Below are 24,063 nucleotides of genomic sequence, written 5' to 3'. Positions count from 1 at the left end.
AAGGAAACAGGCACCAGGCACTAGAATCTACCCCAAATACATGGAGCTCTGTTCTACATTCACAGACATTCACCACAAGTAGTACTAAATACTTACTTGTTGGCCTCTTTCTTCTGCCTTCTAAATTGTTTGAGCTCAGCAAAACTGACATTGCTAGGGGTGAATATACTTGCCAGTAAGTAACCAAGCTTTTCAGTTGGGCACCATGGTTTATTTTTGTGATTGATTCCATTTATTTTGCCTAACTTAACCACCTACCCTGAACAACTTGAAAGAAATGTGTTATATAAATCCATGTGCCCTTTGAAACTTGAATGAAAACTGTTTGAATTTAAAGGCATCAAATGCAGAGAAGCAGTTTCCTGAATTGTGGCCCACTGCTGCTGCTGCTAAGTCGCATCAGTCTTGTCCGACTCTCTGCGACTCCATAGACGGCAGCTCACCAGGCTTCCCTGTCCCTGGGATTCTCCAGGCAAGAACACTGGAGTGGGTTGCCATTTCCTTCTCCAATGCAGGAAAGTGAAAAGTGAAAGTGAAGTCGCTCAGTTTTGTCCGACTCAGCGACCCCATGGACTGCAGCCTTCCAGGCTCCTCCATCCATGGAATTTTCCAGGCAAGAGTACTGGAGTGGCATGCCATTGCCTTCTCCATGTGGCCCACTGGAAGGGCTCTTTTTGCCAAAGGCAGCTGTGTCTCCTTGGAAGTGGGAAGAAAGACCTGATTTTCCTACCCACCCATCCACTCCCCTCCCCCCAAAAAGCCAAAACATGACATCTCTTTTCCTGTACCCGTGTACTATGACACTCAATTGGAATCCTCTACATCTGATTACGGGCTCCAGCATCCTAAATACACATGTAAAATTAAATTTGGGAATGTTTGTTTTGGAGAAAGGGGAGAAGCAGAAGTTTTTAATTTGACAGTTAACGTAAATTATTTCGTTCATTATAGGGATGCAGTCTTTCATTGTTTCAAAGATGCTATGAGTCAAAGATTTATATGAGGTTCAGTTCAGTTCAGTTCAGTCACTCAGTCGTGTCTGACTCTTTGCGACCCCATGAATCACAGCACGCCAGGCTTCCCTGTCCATCACCATCTCCCGGAGTTCACTCAAACTCATGTCCATCGACTCGGTGATGCCATCCAGCCATCTCATCCTCTGTCATCCCCTTTTCCTCCTGCCCCCAATCCTTCCCAGCATCAGAGTCTTTTTCCAGTGAGTCAGCTCTTCGCATGAGGTAGCCAAAGTACTGGAGTTTCAGCTTTAGCATCATTCCTTCCAAAGAACACCCAGGGCTGATCTCCTTGAGGATGGACTGGTTGGATCTCCTTGCAGTCCAAGGGACTCTCAAGAGTCTTCAACACCACAGTGCAGAAGCATCAATTCTTCAGTGCTCAGCTTTCTTCACAATCCAATTCTCACATCCATACATGACTACTGGAAAAACCATAGCCTTGACTAGACAGACCTTTGTTGGCAAAGAATGTCTCTGCTTTTGAATATGCTATCTAGGTTGGTCATAACTTTCCTTCCAAGGAGTAAGCATCTTTTAATTTCATGGCTGCAGTCACCATCTGCAGTGATTTTGGAGCCCCCAAAAATAGTCTGACGCTGTTTCCACTGCTTCCCCATCTATTTCCCATGAAATGATGGGACCATATGCCATGATCTTCGTTTTCTGAATGTTGACTTTAAGCCAGCTTTTTCACTCTCCTCTTTCACTTTCATCAAGAGGCTTTTTAGTTCCTCTTCACTTTCTGCCATAAGGGTGGTGTCATCTGCATGTCTGAGGTTATTGATATTTCTCCCGGCAATCTTGATTCCAGCTTGTGCTTCTTCCAGCCCAGCGTTTCTCATGATGTACTTTGCATATAAGTTCAATAAGCAGGGTGACAATATACAGCCTTGACGTACTCCTTTTCCTATTTGGAACCAGTCTGTTGTGCCATGTCCAGTTCGGATTTCCTTAAAACCAGGTAGTAGGGGGATTTCTGAGTTGATCATTTTTAGTATTCCTATACGATGTCCTGAGCCTGGAAGGCAAAAAGTTGACGATAGGGAGCAAAGTAGTTACTGAACAAGTTTGTTCTTGGAGTTTAAGAACCACTGTTTGTATGTTTTCTCTCTTGTTCTCTCCAGTTTCCATCTAGCAAGTGGAGAAAGTACCTAAGTCCCATTTCATGATAGTTACTTTGGCTCTTTTCCCTTTTATTTGGCTTCTTCAAAGGGGCAGGTATATCCCTGGGCTAGAGCCACACCTGTAATTCTTAGTTGTAGAGATTCTCTCCCAAGAAGGTGCACTTAGGCTGGGGTGGTGTATAATTGGTGTAAGTAGCAGTGGTTCTGAGGTGGAGGTTTATAGTCAGGGAAAGGTTTGCAGTCTTCCCAGGGAATCCTTTCACTCCTGGCATATATATAGGTCCTCCCTTTTTACAAAGTACTTCCCCAGATTCTTCACTGAATGTATTCACAGCATCCTACCCAAGCTCTCACTCTGGATGTTTTAGCTCTAAAGCCATTCATCATGCCTCTCCACTCTCTTTGCCTAGTCCTCATTTTGCTGCCAAATGTCTTTATGCCTGGCAAATCTTTGTGCACATTTTATCTTGCTCAGAGGTGAAAATTACTAGTTTCTTGCCATTTTTTCTGCCTTCTCTCCCTACCTTTCCCTTCTTCTGTCTCTGCCCTTTTTCTCCCAAAGGCCTATGTCCAAAATTTTCCTTATTTGCCTCAAGTTTTGTCCTTTCCTAGGGTTTATCTTTTAGTTAGATTTTGTTTTAGTTTGTGGGTTTTTTTCCCTCTGTTTATTTCTTAACAAAAGCCAAGATGGGCTAAAGACTGCATTTTCTGCAGCTGCAGCATTATTGCAGCCTTCTTATCTCCAATGCATCATTGAAGCATCTGAAGCAAAAGGAGATTATCACAATCTATGGATAATTCTGTGGAACAGTCTGTGGAAAAGGCGGCCTTGGGTGTAGCCTCCATCTTGGACTAACTTCATGTGTTCTGGATGATTGATAAATCTAAGCATGGAATCTTGACTAAAATTCCATTTCCTGCTCTTTATAACTTTAAATTTGATGTAAGAACATGTTAAGATGTTTCTGTATTTCTTTCTTTCTTTCTAGCTCCTTTCTTCAAGCAAATATTTAAATGGTCTCTTAATTGACCTTGCTTATTTTTAATATTTTCACATTGATGAATTCCTCTTAGAGTAGTTCGCCTAATTTAGAAGTTTCTTTTGAGATACGTACAAATGCTGTGTTTGTGAAAGCTTGGTTTTTCCTTTTGTGCTCTCATCCTACTCAGGCTAGGAGACCTACCTTCAGAATTTATTTCACCTCTTTTCCTTTTTTTCTGGGCTGTATACTAAAGGATATGTCTTAACTGAGAGAAAAACCTGGAATTTCATTATTTCCTTTTCTTCTCTTTGCCCTCTTACACTGGTATTGTGAATTTCTGTGTAACTCACTCTTTTCTCCCTTGACAGGGTTGTTGGTACAGAGGAGCGTATTCCTATTCCCCTCATGGATTACATCCTTAATGTGGTAAGATTAATGGTAGGGCAAACTGAGTAAAGATGTGTGTTTTTCTGGAAAATGTGTGGGGTTACCAAATAATCTGATGACTTAAAACTGGGGCCCTTAAACTTCAGAGCAGTGGGAAAAGATGTACAAAACTTGTTCTATGAAATTGATTTGCCAAAACTTAGCTACAAATCCCTTTTTTGAAGAGTCCCAGTTTTCTATTCATCTCCCTTGGGAAACCAAACAGGAGGACAGTGGGCTTTGTTAGGCCAGTCTAGTATTATGTTCTTATGAATGTGTCCCAACATATTTTTTTCCTACTCCTTGCCATTTTTCTCATTAACTTCTTTCTCTTTTACCAAAAAAAGAAAAATTTAATGTGGTGTTTTCTTTTAACTTCCTGTGTGTGTCACAGGAAAAAAAGCTTGAATTTTCCCAGAGTTATCTGTAAGGGGAAGCCCACTTAGCATTTGTTCTAGCCCAATAAGCACTTCCAGACAAGGCGTCCAGAGATGGTTTCTCCTTTGGCTGTGTGTTTGTTGGCCATATTTTGCTTTCTTAACCTTTACAAAGTGCTTCGTTTGGTCTGAATCTGTGTTCCACGATTCTGTTTCATTTGCATTATGAGCACATTTGAAGGAAAGTATGATGTTTACTTCCAGGGAGAGGCAACACATTATCATGCAAGAAGCACTAAACAAACAAATTAAGAGATTAAACTTGATTCTGTCACTAATTCATGGTGTAGCCATGTGCAAAGTCATTTAGCCTCTCTGTGCTCTCAAATTATGTGACTTTAGGTATAGCTGAAAAGATAGATTGGGAAGAAGTTGTAATTACTCTTTATTTTCTAAATGTTTAGGTTTCATATAATATGCCTATCCCTTTGTACCTGATTATCCTAGAAAATCCTGATTTCATGACTATAAGATTACCCCATCCTTATACTAAGCTAGCATTTTAGTTCCAAGTGTCAGGCTCTAACTTTTTTTTTAAATTTTCATTACCCAGATGAAATTTGTGGAATCTATTCTGAGCAACAATACAACTGATGACCACTGCCAGGAATTTGTGAATCAGAAAGGACTCTTGCCTTTGGTCACCATTTTGGGTCTTCCCAATCTGCCCATTGACTTTCCCACGTCTGCAGCCTGTCAGGCTGTTGCAGGTGTCTGCAAATCCATATTGGTAAGAAGAATCTGACCAAATATTTTCGTTTCTTTTAGAAATCAACTTTGTAATACTTCTATATACATGTTTTTACCATGGTCTCCCCTTCAACTAAAACATAATGAGAAATTTGTGGTTATGTACTGCAAGTGGATTTTGTGACTAATAGTGTGCCATGTTATTTCTCATTGAAAAGTCAAGTGTTCTTCTTCCCTGAGTTTGGTATGTAGGTCTAACATAAGAGTTTTTTCGAAGGGAAAATGTATCTCCAAGAAAGCTTTGGAGGTGGGTTTTAACACAATCTTGTATTGTTTCACCATGTATTTTTTTTCCTTTGTCAGGCTTGATACTTGTATATTTTAAGCATGGTTGATCTGTAGTTCATTGCTCGAATTTTGCCCTAAAAATGAAGTTGCTTTAAATAGGGTAAAATAGACATAACATGATAATTACCACTTTAGCCATTTCTAAGTGTATATAGTTTAATAGTGTTTAGTACATCACATTGTTGTGAAAACCATCTCCAGATCTCTCTTCATCTTGCAAAACTGAAACTCTACACTTTAATAAACAGCTTTCAATTCCCTTCTCCCTATCAGACCCTGGTAACCACCATTCTACTTTCTATCTTGAATTTTGACTATTCTAGGTATGTCATATAATTTGAATTCATAAGGTATTTTTCTTTGTATAACTGATTTAATTTGCTTAGCATAATGTTCTCAAGATTCATCCATGTTGTAGCATTTGTCATAATTTTCTTTTGCTTTTAAGGCTGAGTAATAGTCTAGTGTATATATAAACTGCATTTTGTTATTGATAGACATTTTTAGTTGCTTCCCTTTATGAATGGTGCTGCTACAAACATGGATGTGTCCTCCAGACTCTGTTTGTATATATTGAAAACACTTAAGATCTACTCTCTTAATAAATTTCTGATATATAATGTAGTATTTTTTATATATTATATATAATTAGCTAATTATAGTTACCACATTATACGTTAGATCCCCAGAATTATTCCTCTTATAACTGAAAGTTTGTACCCTTCGACCAGCATTTCCACAACATCCCCCAGCCCCTGACAATCACCATTCTACTCTCTGGTTCTGAGTTTGACTTTAAAATTAGATCATACCTGAGACATTGCTTTCAGTTTTTTGGGTATCTACCCAGATGTAGGATTTGCTAGATCATTTGGTAGTTCTGTTTTTAATTTTTTGAGATACTATTATATTATCCACAGCAACTACACCATTTCACATTCCAATCAACAAATTCTCTGCATCCTCACCAACACTTGTTATTTTATAGTTTTTTGATACTAGCCAACTTAATGAGTATGGCATGAAATCTCATGGTTTTGATTTGCATTTCTCTGTTGTTTAGCAGTGTTGAGCATCTTTTGTGTGCCTGTTGCCCACATGTCTTCTTTAGAAAAATGTCTGTTCAGGTCCTTTTTGCAAAACAGTACATTTTTTCCCCAAAAACAGTACATTTTATTTGACAACAGACTCCACAGTTTGTCTCAGTTGTGACATATGTAGATGGTTTTAGATTGTTTTTTGGTGGTCAACCATACTGAACAAGATTTTTCAATCTTCAAAACAACCAAGGCTCAAAGAGATTGTATGTTTCACTTCAGTTCACAAGTGAACTGTGTGTCCTCCATTTATCGAATTATTTTTGGCATAGATTTCCCTTTGAGGTAAAAGGGTAGAGATGAAGCCACTCCCCAATCTCAAAGAAGTAAGGTGTTGCTGGCTGGTGTTTCTCAGCAGGCTGGCACATCTGTGTATTTCTTGTCTAATTCTTCTCATTGGCCTGGAGCAGCTCTTCACATTTTCTCTAGATAGCCTAGCACTTTTTCACCCCTGGTTGCCTGATGGTTTCTTTCTCTCATAAGCCTAGAGCTTCTAGGGATAAGGCAGAGCCCATTTTTTAATTGGGTTTGTTTTTTGTTGAGTTACAGGAGTTCTTAATATATTCTGGATATTAATTCCTTATCATAAATGATTTTTAGATTGTTTTCTCCCATTCCATGAGTTGCTTTTCACTGTGTTAATAGTGTCATTTGATGTGAAAAAAGGTTTTAATTTTGATAAAGTCCCAGTTTGGTTTTTGTGGGGGTTTTTTGTTGTTTTGTTTTTGTTCTTTACTTTTCATTGCACATGCTTTTGGTGTTATACCTAAGAATCACTGTTAAATTCAGTGTCATGCAGCTTTTGTCCTATGGCTTTTTCTAGGTGTTTTATAGTTTTAGCTCTTACATTTAGGTCTTTGATCTGTTTTGAGTTGATTTTTTTATATGGTATAAGGTAACAGTCAACTTCATTCTTTTGCAGTTTTCCCAAAACTATTTGTTGAAAAGATTGTCCTTTCCCTATTAACACCCTTGTCTTGGTAACCTTGTCAAAAATCATTTGACCATGTATGCAAGGTTTATTTGAGAACTCTCTAATCATTGGTGTTGATGTCTATCTGTCTTTATGCAAGTACTGCAGTGTAAGATAGTTATATCTATTTGGGATCCCTAGAGATTCTGTATGAATTTTAAGAGAGATTTTTTTGTTTTTGAAAACAAAAGCCATTGGGATTTTTATAGGAATTGGATTAAATCTTTGACATTTCTTTGTTAGCTGAGTTGTGCAATAAGTGATTTCTGCTAAAAATCAGAAATCCAATTTCTTGAGGACTTGGAAAGATCCATAATTGTGACATTTGCATTTAATATTTTATTTTGTTTTTCTCTTCTTTGCAAATACTTAATTCAGTGCTATTCATAAGAGAGAGGGAGAAGGGAAGCTGCTCCATGTTTATTGTACCTTTAAGATACTGTGAGGTTGGATAGATTTATTTAAAGCCATAGGAAAGGCACATAAGCCCTCCTATTTGAATGACAAGTGATAGTGTTCACTGTCAAGATTTTTCTTCAGACTCAAAAAAACTTTATAAGGGCCATATAATCCTTGAGTCATCTCCAAAATAAGAAAATGCCTAGCTAATGCCTCGGAGAAGGTGATGGCACCCCACTCCAGTACTCTTGCCTGGAAAATCCCATGGACGGAGAAGCCTGGTAGGCTGCAGTCCATGGGGTCGCGAAGAGTCAGACACGACTGAGTGACTTCACTTTCACTTTTCACTTTCATGCATTGGAGAAGGAAATGGCAGCCCACTCCAGCGTTCTTGCCTGGAGAATCCCAGGGACTGGGGAGCCTGGTGCGCTGCTGTCTCTGGGGTCACACAAAGTCGGACACGACTGAAGCAACTTAGCAGCAGCAGCAGCAGCTAATGCGTATCCTAGACTTGTCTCTCTTAATTGTGGTAAGAAAAAAAAAAAAAAACATTTATAACAATGGTTCATTTCCATGCTTTGGAACCTTACCTAATATTGCTCCCTATTGTGCAAAATTTGGAATTAATTGTACAGCATGGAGTTCTTGCTATAACAATATTCCAGTTTGGCCATCACAATCATGTTAAATTTGATTGACTTACCACATTTGAAAGCCTCTCATTTAAGAGAAGTGATGTGCTGCTCTAAAAGGAGGTGTTTAGGTATGTCATACATGCATTCATATTTTGGCTCCACCATTTACCAGGTGAGAGACCATGGCCAGGTCTAAAATTTGTGAGTCTTATCTTCCATTTCTTTCATTGTGACTATTAAGACATATGCATATGAAGTTTATTGTACGTTAATGCTTTAATTATTATTATTTCAGACACTGTCACATGAACCCAAAGTCCTCCAGGAAGGTCTCCTTCAGTTGGACTCCATTCTTTCCTCCTTGGAGCCCTTACACCGCCCAATAGAATCCCCCGGGGGCTCAGTGTTGTTGCGAGAACTGGCTTGTGCTGGCAATGTTGCTGATGCTACCCTCTCAGCTCAAGCCACACCTCTACTACATGCACTCACTGCTGCCCATGCTTACATCATGATGTTTGTTCATACTTGCAGGGTTGGACAGGTAAGAATTATCTTAAGGGTGAACATGTTGGTTTAAAGTCAGTAAAATACCTAGGCCATATACCTGGTATCTTAGTGTACTTAGAAGCAGTTCTACCTAGGCTGACTGGTAAGTTCTTTTGGGTTGGGTGATTTAAGGGTTATGCTTCAAGTTGCTGTCTAGTTTCACTTTCCCTTAGTATGTTTTTAATTGGATGTAAGGTGACAATATAACTTGTTTCATGAACTGGACCTTCTTGAGAGTAAAAGAGATTGAGATAAATACAAGCGTTAATAGATCTATAGCATTTTATGATGCTTGGGCCTTGGGGATGTATAATCACCCCTCTTAGCAAGCAAGCCTCAATTGGGTGCTCATCTGGCCTTATTACTTCCTAATCTTTCTACAAATGCATGTAGACTTGATAATACGATGGCAAGAGGGAAATTTGACCACAGAACTTTTTAAGTCAATGGTAATTAACAGATTACTAAAGATTTCCTAAATATCAACCTCTATGTTTGCACAGCATGTGAGGCTCCTCTTGTGCTTCCAGAAAGTTGAGATTGTGAGAGGTTGTTTTTTGAGTGTTCACAGTTTTGCTACCTTTAGTTGTCAATCTAAAGATTAATGGTGCGTTTTTAGCTGGCCTATTTTATGCTGTTGAACAGGAGTGTGTTCTTTGAACAAATATAATTAGAAAGCACAATTATAAACTATCTAGAAAGTAAATTATAAAACAAAACTTTATGGGTTTATTTATTTATTGAAATAAATGGGAAATAACAAGTCCCTTTTCCATCTAAAAAATTTGGAAGCTGTCTGTGAATCTGTAAAACTGTTTCTTTAATTTAGAAAAACAGAGTTGCCTATGACTCCTGTTTTACGTCTTACAAAAAAACAATGAGATCTTAAAGATAGATTGTAAATATTAAAAGAGAATACCTGTGATCTTCAGTGTGGAAATTTTGATGAAGCTGATAGCTCTGAGAATAATGAGGAAGGAAAAATAGAATCCCTTATCCTTTTAAATAGCTGAAAGTTCATTTTGATCATTCAGAGGGCATCCCGAAGATCACCTTCTTTTTCACTTTGGTTACAGAGTGAAATTCGTTCCATCTCCATAAACCAGTGGGGCTCTCAGTTGGGTCTGAGTGTTCTGAGCAAGCTGAGCCAGTTATACTGTTCCCTGGTATGGGAAAGCACTGTCCTCCTCTCCCTCTGTACCCCAAACAGGTAAGGGAATGAATGGTCATCTCGTTTATTATCTCTGTTGTCTATCCCAACAGAGAAACTAAACTTAATGAGCCTGGAGGATTGCTTTGGTTAGGATAGAAAGGTAAAGAGTTCAGAGGCTTTCTTGTTTGTCTGAGTTCATTCAGGCTGCTATAACAAAATCCACTAATTGGGTTCTTATAAACAATAGAAATTTATTGCTCAGAGTTTTGGCGGCTAGAAGTCTGTGTGGTTAGGTGAAGGTTGTCTTCCACATTGTAGACTTGTCATTGTATCCTCACATGGTGGAAAGGACTATGAATCTCTCTGGGGCCTCTTTTTATAAGGGCTTTGTCCCATTCATGAGGGTTCTACTTTTAAGCACCTATCAAAGGCTTGGACTTCTCTGATGACTCAGATGGTAAAGAATCTGCCTGCAGTACAGGAGACCCAGGTTGATCTGTGGGTCAGGAAGATCCCCTAGAGAAAGGAATGGTTACCCACTCCAGTATTCTTGCCTGGAGAATTCCATGGACAAAGGAGCCTGGCAGGCTACTACATTCCATGGGGTCACAAAGAGTCTGATATAACTGAGTGACTAATATGCACAGAGACTTTACTACTAATACCATCATCTTGTGGAGCATTAGGATTTTAACATTTGAATTTTGTGGAGACACAAGCATTTAACCAGTAGCATTGTCCTTCCCACTTACTAGCCAAAGGGCTTGCTTACAAATGTGTTGTGCATCTTTGATACGATATCCCAGTTATGCTGTGTCAGCATGGTGGATGTTTACAATTTGGTCCTGTTGTTAGACAGGTCTAAAGACCAAACCTCTGGAATTCCATCATTGCAAATATTTTATTAGGTTAACTTACCTGCTGTAGGAAGGGAATGGTGTCAGTTAAGCAGGTCAGAGATCAAGCACAACATAAAAAAATGAGTTATCAGAAGTTTTATTGCTCACTGTTTCTCTTCTTGCAGCTTGCCATCTGGGTGTGAATTTGGCCAGGCAGACATGCAGAAACTGGTTCCAAAGGATGAGAAGACAGGTACGACCCAGGGCGGAAAAAGATCAGGTAACTCCAAGAAACTTAAAATCCAAGCCATTAATTTTTTTAAGTTCTGTCTCAGTGTCTTCATAGGTTTGTTGTGAAAATTTAGTTAGCTCTATCATCTGTAGTCTTCAGGCTTTTTTCCATTCATTAGTTTTTAGTTATATATTTTAAACTATTTTCAGTTACTTTATAAGAAAATATTCATATCCACAATGATGAAAATTAGAAAACATAGTAGAAAGAAGAATAACCAATATTTATACCACAGAAAATATTTTGAAAGTGTCTGCCTAATCTTTTCCCCTGAGGATATGTTTTATTAACATAGTTGTGATTGTCTTAGACATATTTTATAGATCTCTCTTCACTTAATATTAAGTGCTATGTAAAGGTCCCATGAATTAACCATTCCCTATTAAGTTTCTAATGTTTTGAAAACTGAACATCTTTATGTATTTTTTTGCAAATGTTGAGGTTGATTCTTAGAAATTACTATAGGTTGAATGGAAAAAACTGAATTTTTAATTTTTATTAATTTAAATGTAACAAACTATTATTCTGTTCAGTTGTTGAAAGACTTTCAAGTTTGTTTGGAAAACGTGGGTATATGAATTGGTTTTTTCAATCGTATGAAATATAGATCAATTAAGGAAAATTGAATATCTGTGTTAAGATGTACTATAAGTGTAAAATAGATACCTTTTAAAATTATTTAGTATAAAAATGTATAATCTCATTAATTTTTATATTTGATTATATGTTAAATAACAGTTTTTATTATATTCAGTTACGGTATATTAAAAAATTACAGCTTTTTTTAACTTTTTAAGTGGTTAGTAGAAATTTTTAATTATCTATGTGGTTCACATTATGTTTCTATTGCACAATGTCGTTTTAGAAAATAGCTTTTATATTATATTAAAATAGAAGTTCCAAATTGCAATAAACAGAAATTATACAATTTGGACTTCCCTGGTGGCTCAATGGTAAAGAATCCACCTGCCAATGCAGGAAACATGGATTCAATCCCTGATTTGGGAAGATTCCACATGCCATTGAGCAACTAAGCCCATGTGCTACAGCTGCTGAGCCCATGTGCTATAACTACCGAAGTCCGTATGCTCTAGAGCTGGTGCACGGCAGCAAGAGAAGCCACTGCAGTGAGAAGCCTGTTCTCCACAACTGAAGAAAAGCTTGCAACAGAGACCCACCAAGTGGAAAATAAATAAAATTAGAAGAAGAAAAAATCATACAATCTTCTGACCCTAATGGAGCAAACCTAAAATTAATAAAAGCAGATTTTCTAGAAAGTTTTTTTCTCCTATACTCTGTATCAGGGAAAAAATAAATTTGATAAACTACTTAAAGAAAATGGTGAGACAGTTCTATATATAAAAGCCTATTAACTATGCTTAAAAATTGTATTGAGATTACTAAAAATAGAGAAAATGCTAAGGAACTAATAAAGCAGACATAAGTTATGAAATAAATAATGACATATGACAGCTAGTTATTGTATTGGGGGAGAATGGGACAGAATTAATAAGATATACACAAACTTCTGGCAAGGTTAATTTTGTAGAAATTTCTAACCAGAATTTAGAATATCAAGTTTTGCCAAAGTGTACCAACTTTAACTTAAAAAATAATTTACTAAGAATCAGGAACAAAATTAGACTCTGGCAAAGAATTGCCTTGCATAACAATTTAGATATATTTTTCCCCAGCAGTTTTTTCCACAAATTTAACAAGGATAACTCCATTTACACATACAGTTTTTTCAGAATATTACAAAGAAAACTTGGTGATATGTTTTATAGATTGCCTAATGTTGATTCTTAGATCTAAGAGCACACACGACCACCCCAAAGAAGACATATCTCAAAAATTTAAATTCTAGGAAATATATTTCTCCAGTAGTGATCTATGATGTCCGATTTGAGTTTATTAATGAGCTATAAAATTCTAGCAAGGTGTGTGCCTTGAGAGTGTGGGTCACCATGCACATTGTATGTGCGAAGTTTCTGAGTCCTGCAGTATGCTTACAGTCTTCCAGGGTAGCCCTGGGTAAAAGACTTTTTAACACGCTCCCATTGGAAGATGGATGTCAGTGTTACCTAGTTAGAAGGACTCCAAGGAAAGAAGCTTATCAGTACAGTTTTGTGTTTGTTTTTTTTTTTTACTTTTCAGATTTAGGAAGTTGTGGCCATTTAAGGAGTAACAAGCACTATACATAGGTAGCTCTCTCTTGGGACTCTTCAGAACAGGGAACCAGTTAAGTCCTGGCTTACCATGGTCTTATTGCTCCCCTCTTATGGCTACAGATGGGGATCAGGATGGAACCACTGGAAGTATGGATGCTTCTACCCAGGGCTTGTTGGAAGGCATTGGGCTTGATGGTGACACACTGGCTCCTATGGAGACAGACGAACCTACTGCTTCAGACTCTAAGGGCAAATCTAAAATCACACCTGCCATGGCTGCCAGAATCAAGCAAATCAAGCCATTGTTGTCAGGTGAGTGATTCTCTTCCTTCTGTCTCTTTTAGAGCCCGGTATGGCTGTATTGTTTCCTTTTAAGGAAATTTTAAACTTGGTGGCTCATTTTCAGGTATCTGCTATGTGACAGGCTCTGTACTAACTGTGAGGGAGACAGAGATGAGAGAGTGGCTTTCTGAAAGCCAAATCTACCCCTCCTTTTCTTTCTACTCTTCTGCTACTGCAAATGACCTCTGATCCTACCATTTCCCTGAACTGTCTCACCAAGGTATCTAACCTCCTTGTTGCTAAGTCCACTGGATACTCTTCAGTCTCCTCACTTTTCTGCATCACAATGGTTGACCTACCAGCTCTTTCTCAAAATACTCTTTTCTTGGCTTTTGTGATATTAAGCCCACCTGCTTTCCTGTTACCTGTCTGGCTAGTGTACTCAAGTCTCCTCTTCCTTTGTCATTCAAATGTAGCTGGCAAGTAACACAGTTGATTTGTGTTTTAATAGTTACTTTGCCACCTCTGTGGAAACTACAATAACATGATACAAGACCATATTAAAGATGTGCACTGGGGACCTCCCTGACGGTCCAGTGGTTGAGACTCTGTGCTTCCACTGTGGAGGGTGCAGGTTTGATCCCTGGTCAAGGAACTAGGATTCTGCATGCTGTGCCGTGCAGCCCCTCCCCCAGAAAAATGCACTGGCATGTCTTTGCCATCTTTCACCCCTTAATTTTTGGGGAACCTATTTTGTATGCCTACACCAATTTTGTATGTTTGCCACTTTATGACCTCTTACTGTGAAGGAAAATGAGGACAACTGGGAATTGGGAGTTCTGCCCAAAGGAAAGCAAAACATGGCCTTTGGTGCTTCCATGTGTTATTTTAAACCCTGTTGAATTTTACATTCCATTCTAATTTGCTTAATTCTACGCCTTTGTTTTAATTTGAAAGTCTACCTCCACTTTCCCCATATTGAAGGAAAATTGACCATCCAAGAAGATGCTGATGTTTACCTCTCCTTTTTTTGTTACACCTCTGAAACCTTTGAACACTGTGGGGTTTCTCTGTGGGCCCAGCCCATGCTTTTGATGTCTGTTTCTCTGTGCTTACTGGCCTTTTGTTTTTCTCTTTTATCCTTGCTGACTACTTTTAAGCCACTTTGCTGTCTATTCACTTGAAAGCAGTGGTGGAAAAGTAAAAATTTAATGTTTACATGCATTAGGCTTTCAAAGTCTGGGCACGCCCAATCTCCAGTCAGGTAGTGCAAGTATCTGTAGCCTATTCCTTCATTATAATTGGGGGATCCTAATGTGGTTCGATTAGGAAGAAGAAAGGCTTGTTCCTTTCTTAAGCTTTATATCTCAGAACTTACTGAGTTTGGGGGGAAAGGTATGATATGTGGCGCCAATTCAGGTAGAGCCAATTTTTTCACAGTGGGTTCATATGTTGTTTAGTTGCTAAGTTGTGTTCAACTCTTCTGTGACCCCATCCAGTCTCCTTTGTCCATGGGATTTCCCAGGCAATAGTACTGGAGTGGGTTGCCATTTCCTTCTCCAGGAGATCTTCCGAACCCAGGAATTGAACCCACCTCTCCTGCCTTGGCAAGCAGATTCTTTAGTACTGAACCACCAGAGAAGCCTGGGTTCATGTGTATATGTATGTAATTAAGAGATGTGCTCTGATTCAGACCTAGTCTTATCTCTGGATTGTGATGAAATGTTTATTTCAGAAATACTGTGACAGCATTTTCATTTGTGATTTTAAGAGTAATAAATATTCATTGTAGAAAAGGTACAGAGAAATGTTTTAAGAAAAACAGGAAAATACCCATGTTTAGCTATAGTTTCTTTTTCTATAAATCTCCTTTTACATGTTTTATTTGGATTCTACCTTTTTGGTTCAGCAATATATACTGAAAAGCATCCTACAAAGATGAAAAATTGAAATACTTGTAATCTATGTAATACCTTATTAGATTTTTATAAGAAAGCCACTTTTTACATTTTTATGCTTTTCCAAACAATCTTTTTTCCTTTGGGGACCATACATTTAATGTTGGTATACATATGATGTTCTTTTCTGGTCTAGATTGTTAGCATTTTTGCCAGTTTTAAAGTTCTCTGGGCATTTTAAGTGACTCCATAGTTCAGCACCTATTATAGATACACCATTTACTTAACTAGTTCATATTGTGTATTGCTTTCTGCAAAGGTGGTTTCAATTTATATCTCCACTAACAGTGTGAGCGCTTGTTTGTCTTTCATATTTGCTATATATTGAATGCCAATATACTTCTCCATCTCCTGCCTTCAAAAGAGGCATTTATTCCCTGTGGAACTTCTTTTCAGATATCATATGTAGAGACAAGTCTAGGTGTTACATAGAATATTATGTAGGAGGAAGTAGTCAGCCATTAAAATGTATTAACTCTAATGTGTCTGTTATAATGAAACCATTCTGGAAACACTGTACAGCCTTATTCTGACTTTTGGATTCCAGCTTCCTCTAGATTAGGCAGAGCACTGGCTGAGCTGTTTGGACTCCTTGTTAAACTTTGTGTGGGGTCTCCTGTCCGCCAGAGAAGAAGCCATCATGCTGCCAGCACCACCACAGCACCAACACCTGCTGCTCGATCAACGGCCTCAGCCCTCACTAAGCTCCTCACAAAAGGCTTATCATGGCAGCCTCCACCATATACGCCTACTCCACGCTTCAGGTGAGGTTCTGCTTGAGATGCAAAATCTAATTGGTTCCTTCTCTACTTGAATGCAGAGTGAATCACTGAATTAGAAGACTTGGAGGTCCCTTGCTTTACCCTAAATGTGTACCCCAAATACAGTGTAAGGTACTTGTCTTGGTTCTACCTACTCTAAAATACAGAGATTTTTAAAAGTATTTATAATCAGACTGCATTTCAATAACCTTGTGTTTAGTAGTAGGTGGAAACTGTCACCCTTCTTTGCCTTAGAAATTTTAATATCCAAACTAGTCATCCACCTGCATTCTAGTCAGTCAGTCATTTCAGTGCAGTATTAAATTTTACTCTTGGCTTCTACTTGAATTTCCCATTGTTTCTCTGGCTGCCCTAGAGAAGGTTAAATTTTTGCTTTTTCCCTCTTCCAGGCTGACCTTCTTCATCTGTTCAGTTGGTTTTACATCCCCAATGCTGTTTGATGAGAGGAAGTATCCCTACCACCTCATGCTGCAGAAATTTCTCTGCTCTGGAGGCCACAATGCCCTTTTTGAGTAAGGATCATGTTGCTTTACAGAGAAGCATTGTTTGGAGTTTGGTCTTTTCTATTTGCCTTAGCAGCCCACAACTTTCTAAGCCACCTATCCTGTGATGATGGGATACATAGAGACAGCCATTGGTTGTACCCTTTCATGGTTTAGGAACCAGTTGTATTTATGTCCATCTTCCTGGAGGGTAGGATTCAGCCTGTCCTTGGGCTGTCTTGTAACGGTCTCTGTTTTTCTTCATTTGGATTGCAATATCTTGTACATATTTTTCTAATAAACTTATCCTTTCCTACTATTTCTTTGAATATGATAATTTTCCTGCTGCTTTTGGTCAGAAGATTCTAAGTTTCACTTTGGTTTTTTTTATTTGTTGTAGCTTTAGAAATAAAGCTGGAAATGGTATTAATTTCACCCTAAATATGTGTAACAAATTATCACTTTGTCCACCTTAAACTTCCATATGTTATATGTCAATAATATATCAATAAGGCTCGAATAAAAACCCAAATAAAAGGTAAAACGCTGTATTCAGCATCTTGTAATAATTATTAGTGGAAAAGAATATGAAAAAGAATACATATATAACTGAATCATGTTGCTGTTTACCAGAAACTAACACAACATTGTAAATCAACTATACTAGAATTTTTTGAAAAGAGTAAAGCTAATAAATGTTGGACAGACTAGAAGCAGTATCTCCAAGAAGAGGAACTGGGAAGCTTTTGAATATGTCCCTGTCTTTCTCCCCCCACCCCCAATCTAAAATACTAATATTCCATCTTCACATTTTCTCTTATTTGAATTTAGAACATTCAACTGGGCTCTGTCTATGGGAGGAAAAGTTCCTGTTGCTGAGGGATTAGAACATTCAGACTTACCTGATGGCACAGGAGAATTCCTAGATGCCTGGCTAATGCTGGTGGAGAAGATGGTAAATCCCACCACTGTGCTTGAATCTCCACATTCACTGCCTGCCAAATTGCCTGGAGGTGTTCAGAACTTTCCACAGTTCAGTGCCCTCCGCTTCCTTGTGGTAACTCAGAAGGTGAGTATTCAGCATTCTAAAACCAAGAGTAATTTCTCATGCCAACTAGGTAGCTCCCACCCTCTTTTGTCCTACTTAGTGAAATAATTTGACTGGTGGAGAACCACTGGATCCTACTCCGAGATAGGGTGCCTTGCAGAATGCATTGCAGACCACTTGATAATTTTCTGTGGTGTAAACCTTTGAACTGTAAACTCTAGATTGCAACTTCTAGGTTGGGTTTAATGCCCCCTTCTCTGTGCTTCCTTGGACCCCCTCAGTACTGCCTGAAATTTTGTTGTTAGCATTGATTGTGGAAGGACTGTCTCACAGATCTTTGACTTATTTTTCCTGGGGTTTTGAATTGAGACAAAATGGTCTTCACATAGCTTTTCAAATGACTTACAGGCAGCATTTACTTGCATCAAGAACCTGTGGAACCGGAAACCCTTGAAAGTGTATGGTGGGCGAATGGCTGAGTCCATGCTAGCCATCCTGTGCCACATCCTCCGAGGAGAACCTGTGATTCGAGAGAGACTGAGCAAAGAAAAGGAGGGATCTCGAGGAGAAGAGGATACAGGACAAGAAGAAGGTGGCTCTCGCCGGGAACCTCAAGTCAACCAGCAACAACTACAACAGGTGGGATTCTGACCTCACACTCCAGGGCCCAGACTTTGCACCTGAGAGTGTGTGGTCTGTCAGGTTTCTAAGTTTCTAAATGCCCAGTCCTGTTAGGAGATAGGTTTAAATTTGCTCTCTTTCTTACTTTTTCTCCCGAGAAAGCTGAAGTGTCGTTTCAGTACTCCTAATAGGTAAAAGATCTGTGTCCTCCCAAGCATCTTGTTTAGTATTGGAATTCTTTTATGTATTCTCAGTAAACTGTGGCTGCTATGTTCTTTGGAGGCAAACTGTTCTAAGCTACTTTCTGATGGATCTGTAAAGAGAAGGGACACTGTGACCCAAATTTATTTTCCAACAAGAGCTTTTGGAAACCTTACTCACCTACAAAACTGTTTTCATATTTTAAATTTAAAATAGTTGGAGGCCAGAAGTAGGGGAGGGGATGCACCTTATGATCCTGACATTTCAATCTCAAACAGCATTACATCTAGAATCCTGTTCAAACGTCTTCTGTATGTACATGCCACATTTTTATTATAATAGTTAAGTGTTCACTTTAAGAAAACTTAGAAATATACCAAAATACTTTCTAAAGGCATTCATAATGATGCCACACAAGATAATCATTGTATCCTTATTTTCATCACTTAATTTTGTGCCTAATTTTTACCTAGCAGCATCATACAGAACGTAGACTTATACTGCTGTCTTTAAGAAACTAGGTCTTTTTTACTTCTTAGTCATTCTTATATTACTGGATATGTTGATTTTCTTATTATTTGGTGTTGTAAAGCTGTGGTGTATAGCTTCATTCTCTACAAATCTTTCTATGCATCTCATGATTATTTCCTAGTTGTAGGTTTCCTGGGTTAGTTTTTCAGGCTCTTGTTATGTTGCCAGTCTGTCTTCAAGAAAAGTGGGACCAAGTTTTGCTTCCATGTGTGAGTCTCAGTCTTAGAATAATCTTGCTAAGGAAAATGACCATCTAGCTGAATTTTCTTGAAGGATGGAATTGGGAATCACTTTGACTCCTTGCCTCATTATGTAGCTCTGTTTAAATGGTATGGAAGCACCATGCAGAAAGGATCATTCATGTTATCTAACTGACTTAGCTTTATAAATATTCTCAGTTCATATGAAGTTAGAAAAACTTGTCTCCATCTTAAAAGGATTCCTCTTTTTTTTTTTTTACAATGTGTTTGGATTTCTCTCTTACCATGGTTCTTTGAGATCCTGCATTCTTTTTGTAGCTCATGGACATGGGCTTCACAAGGGAACATGCCATGGAGGCCCTGTTGAACACCAGTACCATGGAGCAGGCCACAGAGTACCTTCTAACCCACCCTCCCCCGATCATGGGAGGAGTTGTTCGGGTGAGTTGGCTCAGGGGCTCTGATCTCTCAGGGTGTTGGTATGGCTGCTAATGTGCTTTACTTCTCCATGCCAATATTTTCTTTACACGCTAACTCTTACAGCTCTAGAATATAAGGAGCAGAAGCTTTCTCTCTCTTAGTCAGGCAAATTTTACTGGACTTTGCAAAAGAACTCTTAAATTATCCATAGGCAGAAAGTAATAGGAGAGGCTCTCTTTTCTGAAATGCCAAATAGGTGGTCATATTGAAGATCCTTTCCTGTTTAGTTTTGTTGTGGTTTTTCCCTCTTGTTCTCGTGGTGACCAGGTAAGCCTAATTGAATTTGATTCTACAGAGCAGCATTCAGAGCCCTCTCTGTTCTTCTCTAAAGTTTGAGCCCAGGATGTCTGATTCCTTATGATTGGGGTAGTGTAGTTGCTGGATTTTCTTTTGTTGCTCTTTAGGATCTGAGTATGTCTGAAGAGGACCAGATGATGAGAGCGATTGCCATGTCTCTGGGACAGGATATCCCAATGGATCAAAGAGCAGAGTCACCTGAGGTAACTAGGAAACGGGGCTTCCAAGAGGGTCTGACACAGTGATCTTAGTGTTTCTATGAACATTCTGCTATTACTGTTTGGTAACTGCTGGAAATAAAGTCTAAACAAAGACATGGGAGTACTCATTCATCCCAACCTTGCCATTGCTAGTCTACATTACATTGACCTGAAGCTTTATGTGAAACAGATGAAGCATTAATATTATTGTCAAATAAGAGGCCCAAAATGTACTTGGTAGTGCTCATTAGGCCAAACTTGGCTGTCTTTATTACCTTGGAATCTAGGTAATAATTACTACCTGCAGAGAATGCAGGACAATTGTCTACAAATGATTTTTGTGGGAGGTGATGTCAAATGATGCAAATAAGTTTCCAGCACTTTGAGGATTGGAGGTGTCCTGCTGTCTTGCATTAGCCTGTCTAGCTGCCTTTATACTCATTGCCACACCCTAATGAATGTACCACCCGATTGAGGAGAAGGTAGAGAATATTTATGTGGTAGGGCAGATACATTATTAGAGTCTCCTCACTTTCTTCCTTCAACTGTCCCATATCCTCTCACTGTTCCTTGCCTGCCTCTAGGAAGTTGCTTGCCGAAAGGAAGAGGAGGAACGGAAAGCTCGAGAAAAGCAGGAAGAGGAAGAGGCTAAATGTCTAGAGAAGTTCCAGGATGCTGATCCATTGGAGCAAGATGAGCTCCACACTTTCACAGATACAATGTTGCCAGGCTGCTTTCACCTTCTTGATGAGTTGCCAGACACTGTATACCGAGTGTGTGATCTGATCATGACAGCAATCAAACGAAATGGAGCAGACTATCGAGACATGATTCTGAAGCAAGTAGTTAATCAGGTAAGTTCTCCAGGGGCCAGAAAGTCTTTGAAAGGAAAAAACAAGCTCTCTTTTTCTATGTATCACTTCTTAGATTCATCTAAAATGTCAAAAATGTCTCTCACTCTTGAGCCAAATTAAGCCCCCTGAACTAACTAAATGTTTTTCCCTCTCCTCCTATGTAATAATCTTTTGACAAATGAGTCCCCATTTTGATCAGTAGTTGTGACCTGTTGTTTGTCTTTTTTAAGCAGTGTTTTTCTCATTATGAAATTAATGTATGCTAGTGTTGAAATAGAATAAGAAATAAACCTACCCTAAATTCCCACATAGCCAGTTAACATTTTGGTTATATTTCCTTTACTTTTTTTATGATGTATTTATTTAAATCATTGGAATCCTATTTTCTACATTTTTTTAAGTTGAGAGACAGGAAGAAATTAAAAACTGATATATTTAAACATAATTTTAGTGTATGGAAACATCACAGGAGTAAAAGTCAAACTGGATAAAGCTTTTTCTTCCCCACACGATATGACCAATCTTTAGTTATTTTTATATCAAGAACTTATAGAAGTTTGTTTTAAACCTTAATAGAAAGGAGCAATTATATAAAATTCATTACAAGAGATTTTCAACATGCATACTAAAGCATGACCAATGTTTCTAACATGCTGAGGTTTTGTTTTGTTTTGTTTTTTTCCTCTCTGGTATAATGAAAGATTTAAAGTGGGTAGAACCTGTGTAGAGTTGACTGTATATGTGCACCAGAAATTTTTAAAATACTCATTGTTTAGACTTAGAATTTAGACTCCTTGTAATCTAGTCTTAAGAAAATAATTTTTAGAAGCTTTTCTTTAATAACATACATCTTTTGATACAGACACCAAATGCCTATAGTAAATATGTTAATATTTACCCAGTCTCCTTCAACGAATGTGTTAGAGGTGGAGGGGGTATTTTACAAGGTTGAGAATGTTTTGACAAACCTCATCATACTCTATCTACAGTTATTTAACTTGGCTCCTTTCCTGCTTTTCTAGGTGTGGGAAGCTGCTGATGTATTGATCAAAGCTGCTCTTCCCCTGACAACAAGTGACACAAAAACTGTATCAGAGTGGATCAGTCAGATGGCCACTCTACCCCAGGCCTCTAATTTGGCCACTAGAATCTTGCTTTTAACACTGCTTTTTGAGGTAAGATTTAGACCTTTGGTCCCTGTTATTCATTCATCAAAGAATCATCAAACACCTAGCATTTGAGACACTGTAGAAGGTATAGAGAAATGTAGGACATGTCTGCATTTCATGAGTCTACAGTTTCTGATAAGCTATAATGCACGTGTGCGTGTGTGCTGTCACTCGTGTCCAACTCTTTGCAACCCTATGAACTGTAGCCCATGAGGCTCCTCTGTCCGAGAGATTCTCCAGGCAAGAACACTGGAGTGGGTTGCCATGCCCTCCTCCCAGGAATCTTCCCGACCCAGGGATCAAACTTGTGTCTCTTATGTTTCTTGCATTGGAAGGCAGGTTCTTTACCACCAGCACCATCTGGGAAGCCCAGTAACGCACATAATTAAGTATAAAATACAGCATTCTGTGCTACATGAATGGTAATAATCTTGAGTTCAGGGACGTCTGGATAATAAGAGAAGTGCTTCTCAGAACAAATGTCAATTGAATTGGGTCTTACAGGACTAGAGGATGGGGTGTAATTAGAAGAAGGTACTTAGAATGACTGTAAGTTGTGAATTTCTTTTGGCTTCTCTGAGGAAATCTAACTAGCAGTGGGGTAGGATATGGAATTTGGTAATAGGTGTCAAATAGAATCTAACTGGTCTTTCTAACCTGGTTAATCAGCAGATTATTTGAGGTAAAGCATGTTCTTGTTCCAACCAACATAGGAATTAGGAGGCAACTAACCTTGAACAAGTGACTCTTCATTTTTAGCTTATCATGTTTAATGGTAAAACCTGAATTTAATGGAGTAAACCCTTTATAGCATATTGGAGTTAAGTACAATAATGTGTCATACTTTATGTCTACAATCTTGGGGCTTTCCTTTATAATGGAAGTGGTGATTCTTATTATATAACACTTGTGAATAGATACTTGTGGGAAAGATTGCAAAGTTGTGAATGCTGGGGTCCCCAATAACATTATAATGAGAAATTACTCATGAGCCCCTCCCCCTTTAAAAAAAAATCACAAATGACACTCTTTCTTCTGGTCTTTTTTCCTATACGTTCAAACATTCAGGATCAGAATGTTTAGGAAGTTTTGTGTTCTTTCAGGTATTCTATTATGAATATTTACCATATCATGTATATATTATTCCATCTTTTCAATGTCCCCTAGTTTAAGTATCACTTATTGTTGGCCATTTATTTAAATTATTTCCAGTGATTTCCTGTTACATCAATAATGCTTTATGTAGCCCCTGTAAGAGGAACTATTTAACTTTGTTGCTGTGTTTAATTATTCCATCTTGGATGATTAGAAAGTTTCTCTGTAAATCAGAAGCTTTTAAGCTAGCCTAGATGACAGTTCTTAATGATATTAATCATACTAGTAATAGTTTCCACATTAAGCACGTACTAATGTACACTGTGTTGGCAATTAACCTGGAGATATAAACATTATTATTCCCTTTGACCCAAGAGGAAACTAAGGCCTAGAGAATTTAAGTAATAATACATCTCAGATCACACTGGTAAGTGGTGGAAGTGGAATTTGAATTCAGCCAATTCCATTAGTGTTCACTTTTGTTTTACCATAGTAATCCTTGAAACTGAGTAGAAGTTGGTATTTTTTTTCTCTTTGATTAATCAATCAGGAATTGAAGCTACCTTGTGCTTGGGTGGTTGAATCTAGTGGCATCCTTAATGTCCTAATCAAACTCTTGGAAGTGGTTCAGCCCTGCCTACAGGCCGCCAAGGAACAAAAGGAGGTCCAGACCCCAAAGTGAGTGACCCTGTATCTCTCCTGGTTTCATTTCTATTTCTCTGGGCCTTTGGGCC

At 38.3% G+C, this 24,063-nt stretch overlaps 1 protein-coding gene across 14 annotated transcripts in view; it reads left to right on the top strand.

The window, feature by feature from the left end:
* HUWE1 (HECT, UBA and WWE domain containing E3 ubiquitin protein ligase 1) overlaps nucleotides 1-24,063 on the top strand; it is a 157,328-nt gene that overhangs the window by 87,158 nt on the left and 46,107 nt on the right. For all 14 annotated transcript variants that reach the window (XM_070784000.1, XM_019955614.2, XM_019955622.2 and 11 more), the window contains 15 exons: nucleotides 3,492-3,549; nucleotides 4,540-4,716; nucleotides 8,424-8,669; nucleotides 9,751-9,884; nucleotides 10,852-10,946; nucleotides 13,250-13,441; nucleotides 15,917-16,133; nucleotides 16,541-16,663; nucleotides 17,465-17,702; nucleotides 18,090-18,320; nucleotides 19,553-19,675; nucleotides 20,119-20,214; nucleotides 20,796-21,065; nucleotides 22,088-22,240; nucleotides 23,880-24,007. In XM_070784000.1, the coding sequence (XP_070640101.1) occupies nucleotides 3,492-3,549; nucleotides 4,540-4,716; nucleotides 8,424-8,669; nucleotides 9,751-9,884; nucleotides 10,852-10,946; nucleotides 13,250-13,441; nucleotides 15,917-16,133; nucleotides 16,541-16,663; nucleotides 17,465-17,702; nucleotides 18,090-18,320; nucleotides 19,553-19,675; nucleotides 20,119-20,214; nucleotides 20,796-21,065; nucleotides 22,088-22,240; nucleotides 23,880-24,007 (2,481 nt within the window). The remainder of the gene's footprint in view (nucleotides 1-3,491; nucleotides 3,550-4,539; nucleotides 4,717-8,423; nucleotides 8,670-9,750; nucleotides 9,885-10,851; nucleotides 10,947-13,249; nucleotides 13,442-15,916; nucleotides 16,134-16,540; nucleotides 16,664-17,464; nucleotides 17,703-18,089; nucleotides 18,321-19,552; nucleotides 19,676-20,118; nucleotides 20,215-20,795; nucleotides 21,066-22,087; nucleotides 22,241-23,879; nucleotides 24,008-24,063) is intronic.

The sequence above is a fragment of the Bos indicus genome, chromosome X (genome assembly GCF_029378745.1).
Source record: "Bos indicus isolate NIAB-ARS_2022 breed Sahiwal x Tharparkar chromosome X, NIAB-ARS_B.indTharparkar_mat_pri_1.0, whole genome shotgun sequence".
Classification (NCBI taxonomy): Eukaryota; Metazoa; Chordata; class Mammalia; order Artiodactyla; family Bovidae; genus Bos; species Bos indicus.
This window is presented reverse-complemented; position numbering and strand designations above follow the sequence as displayed.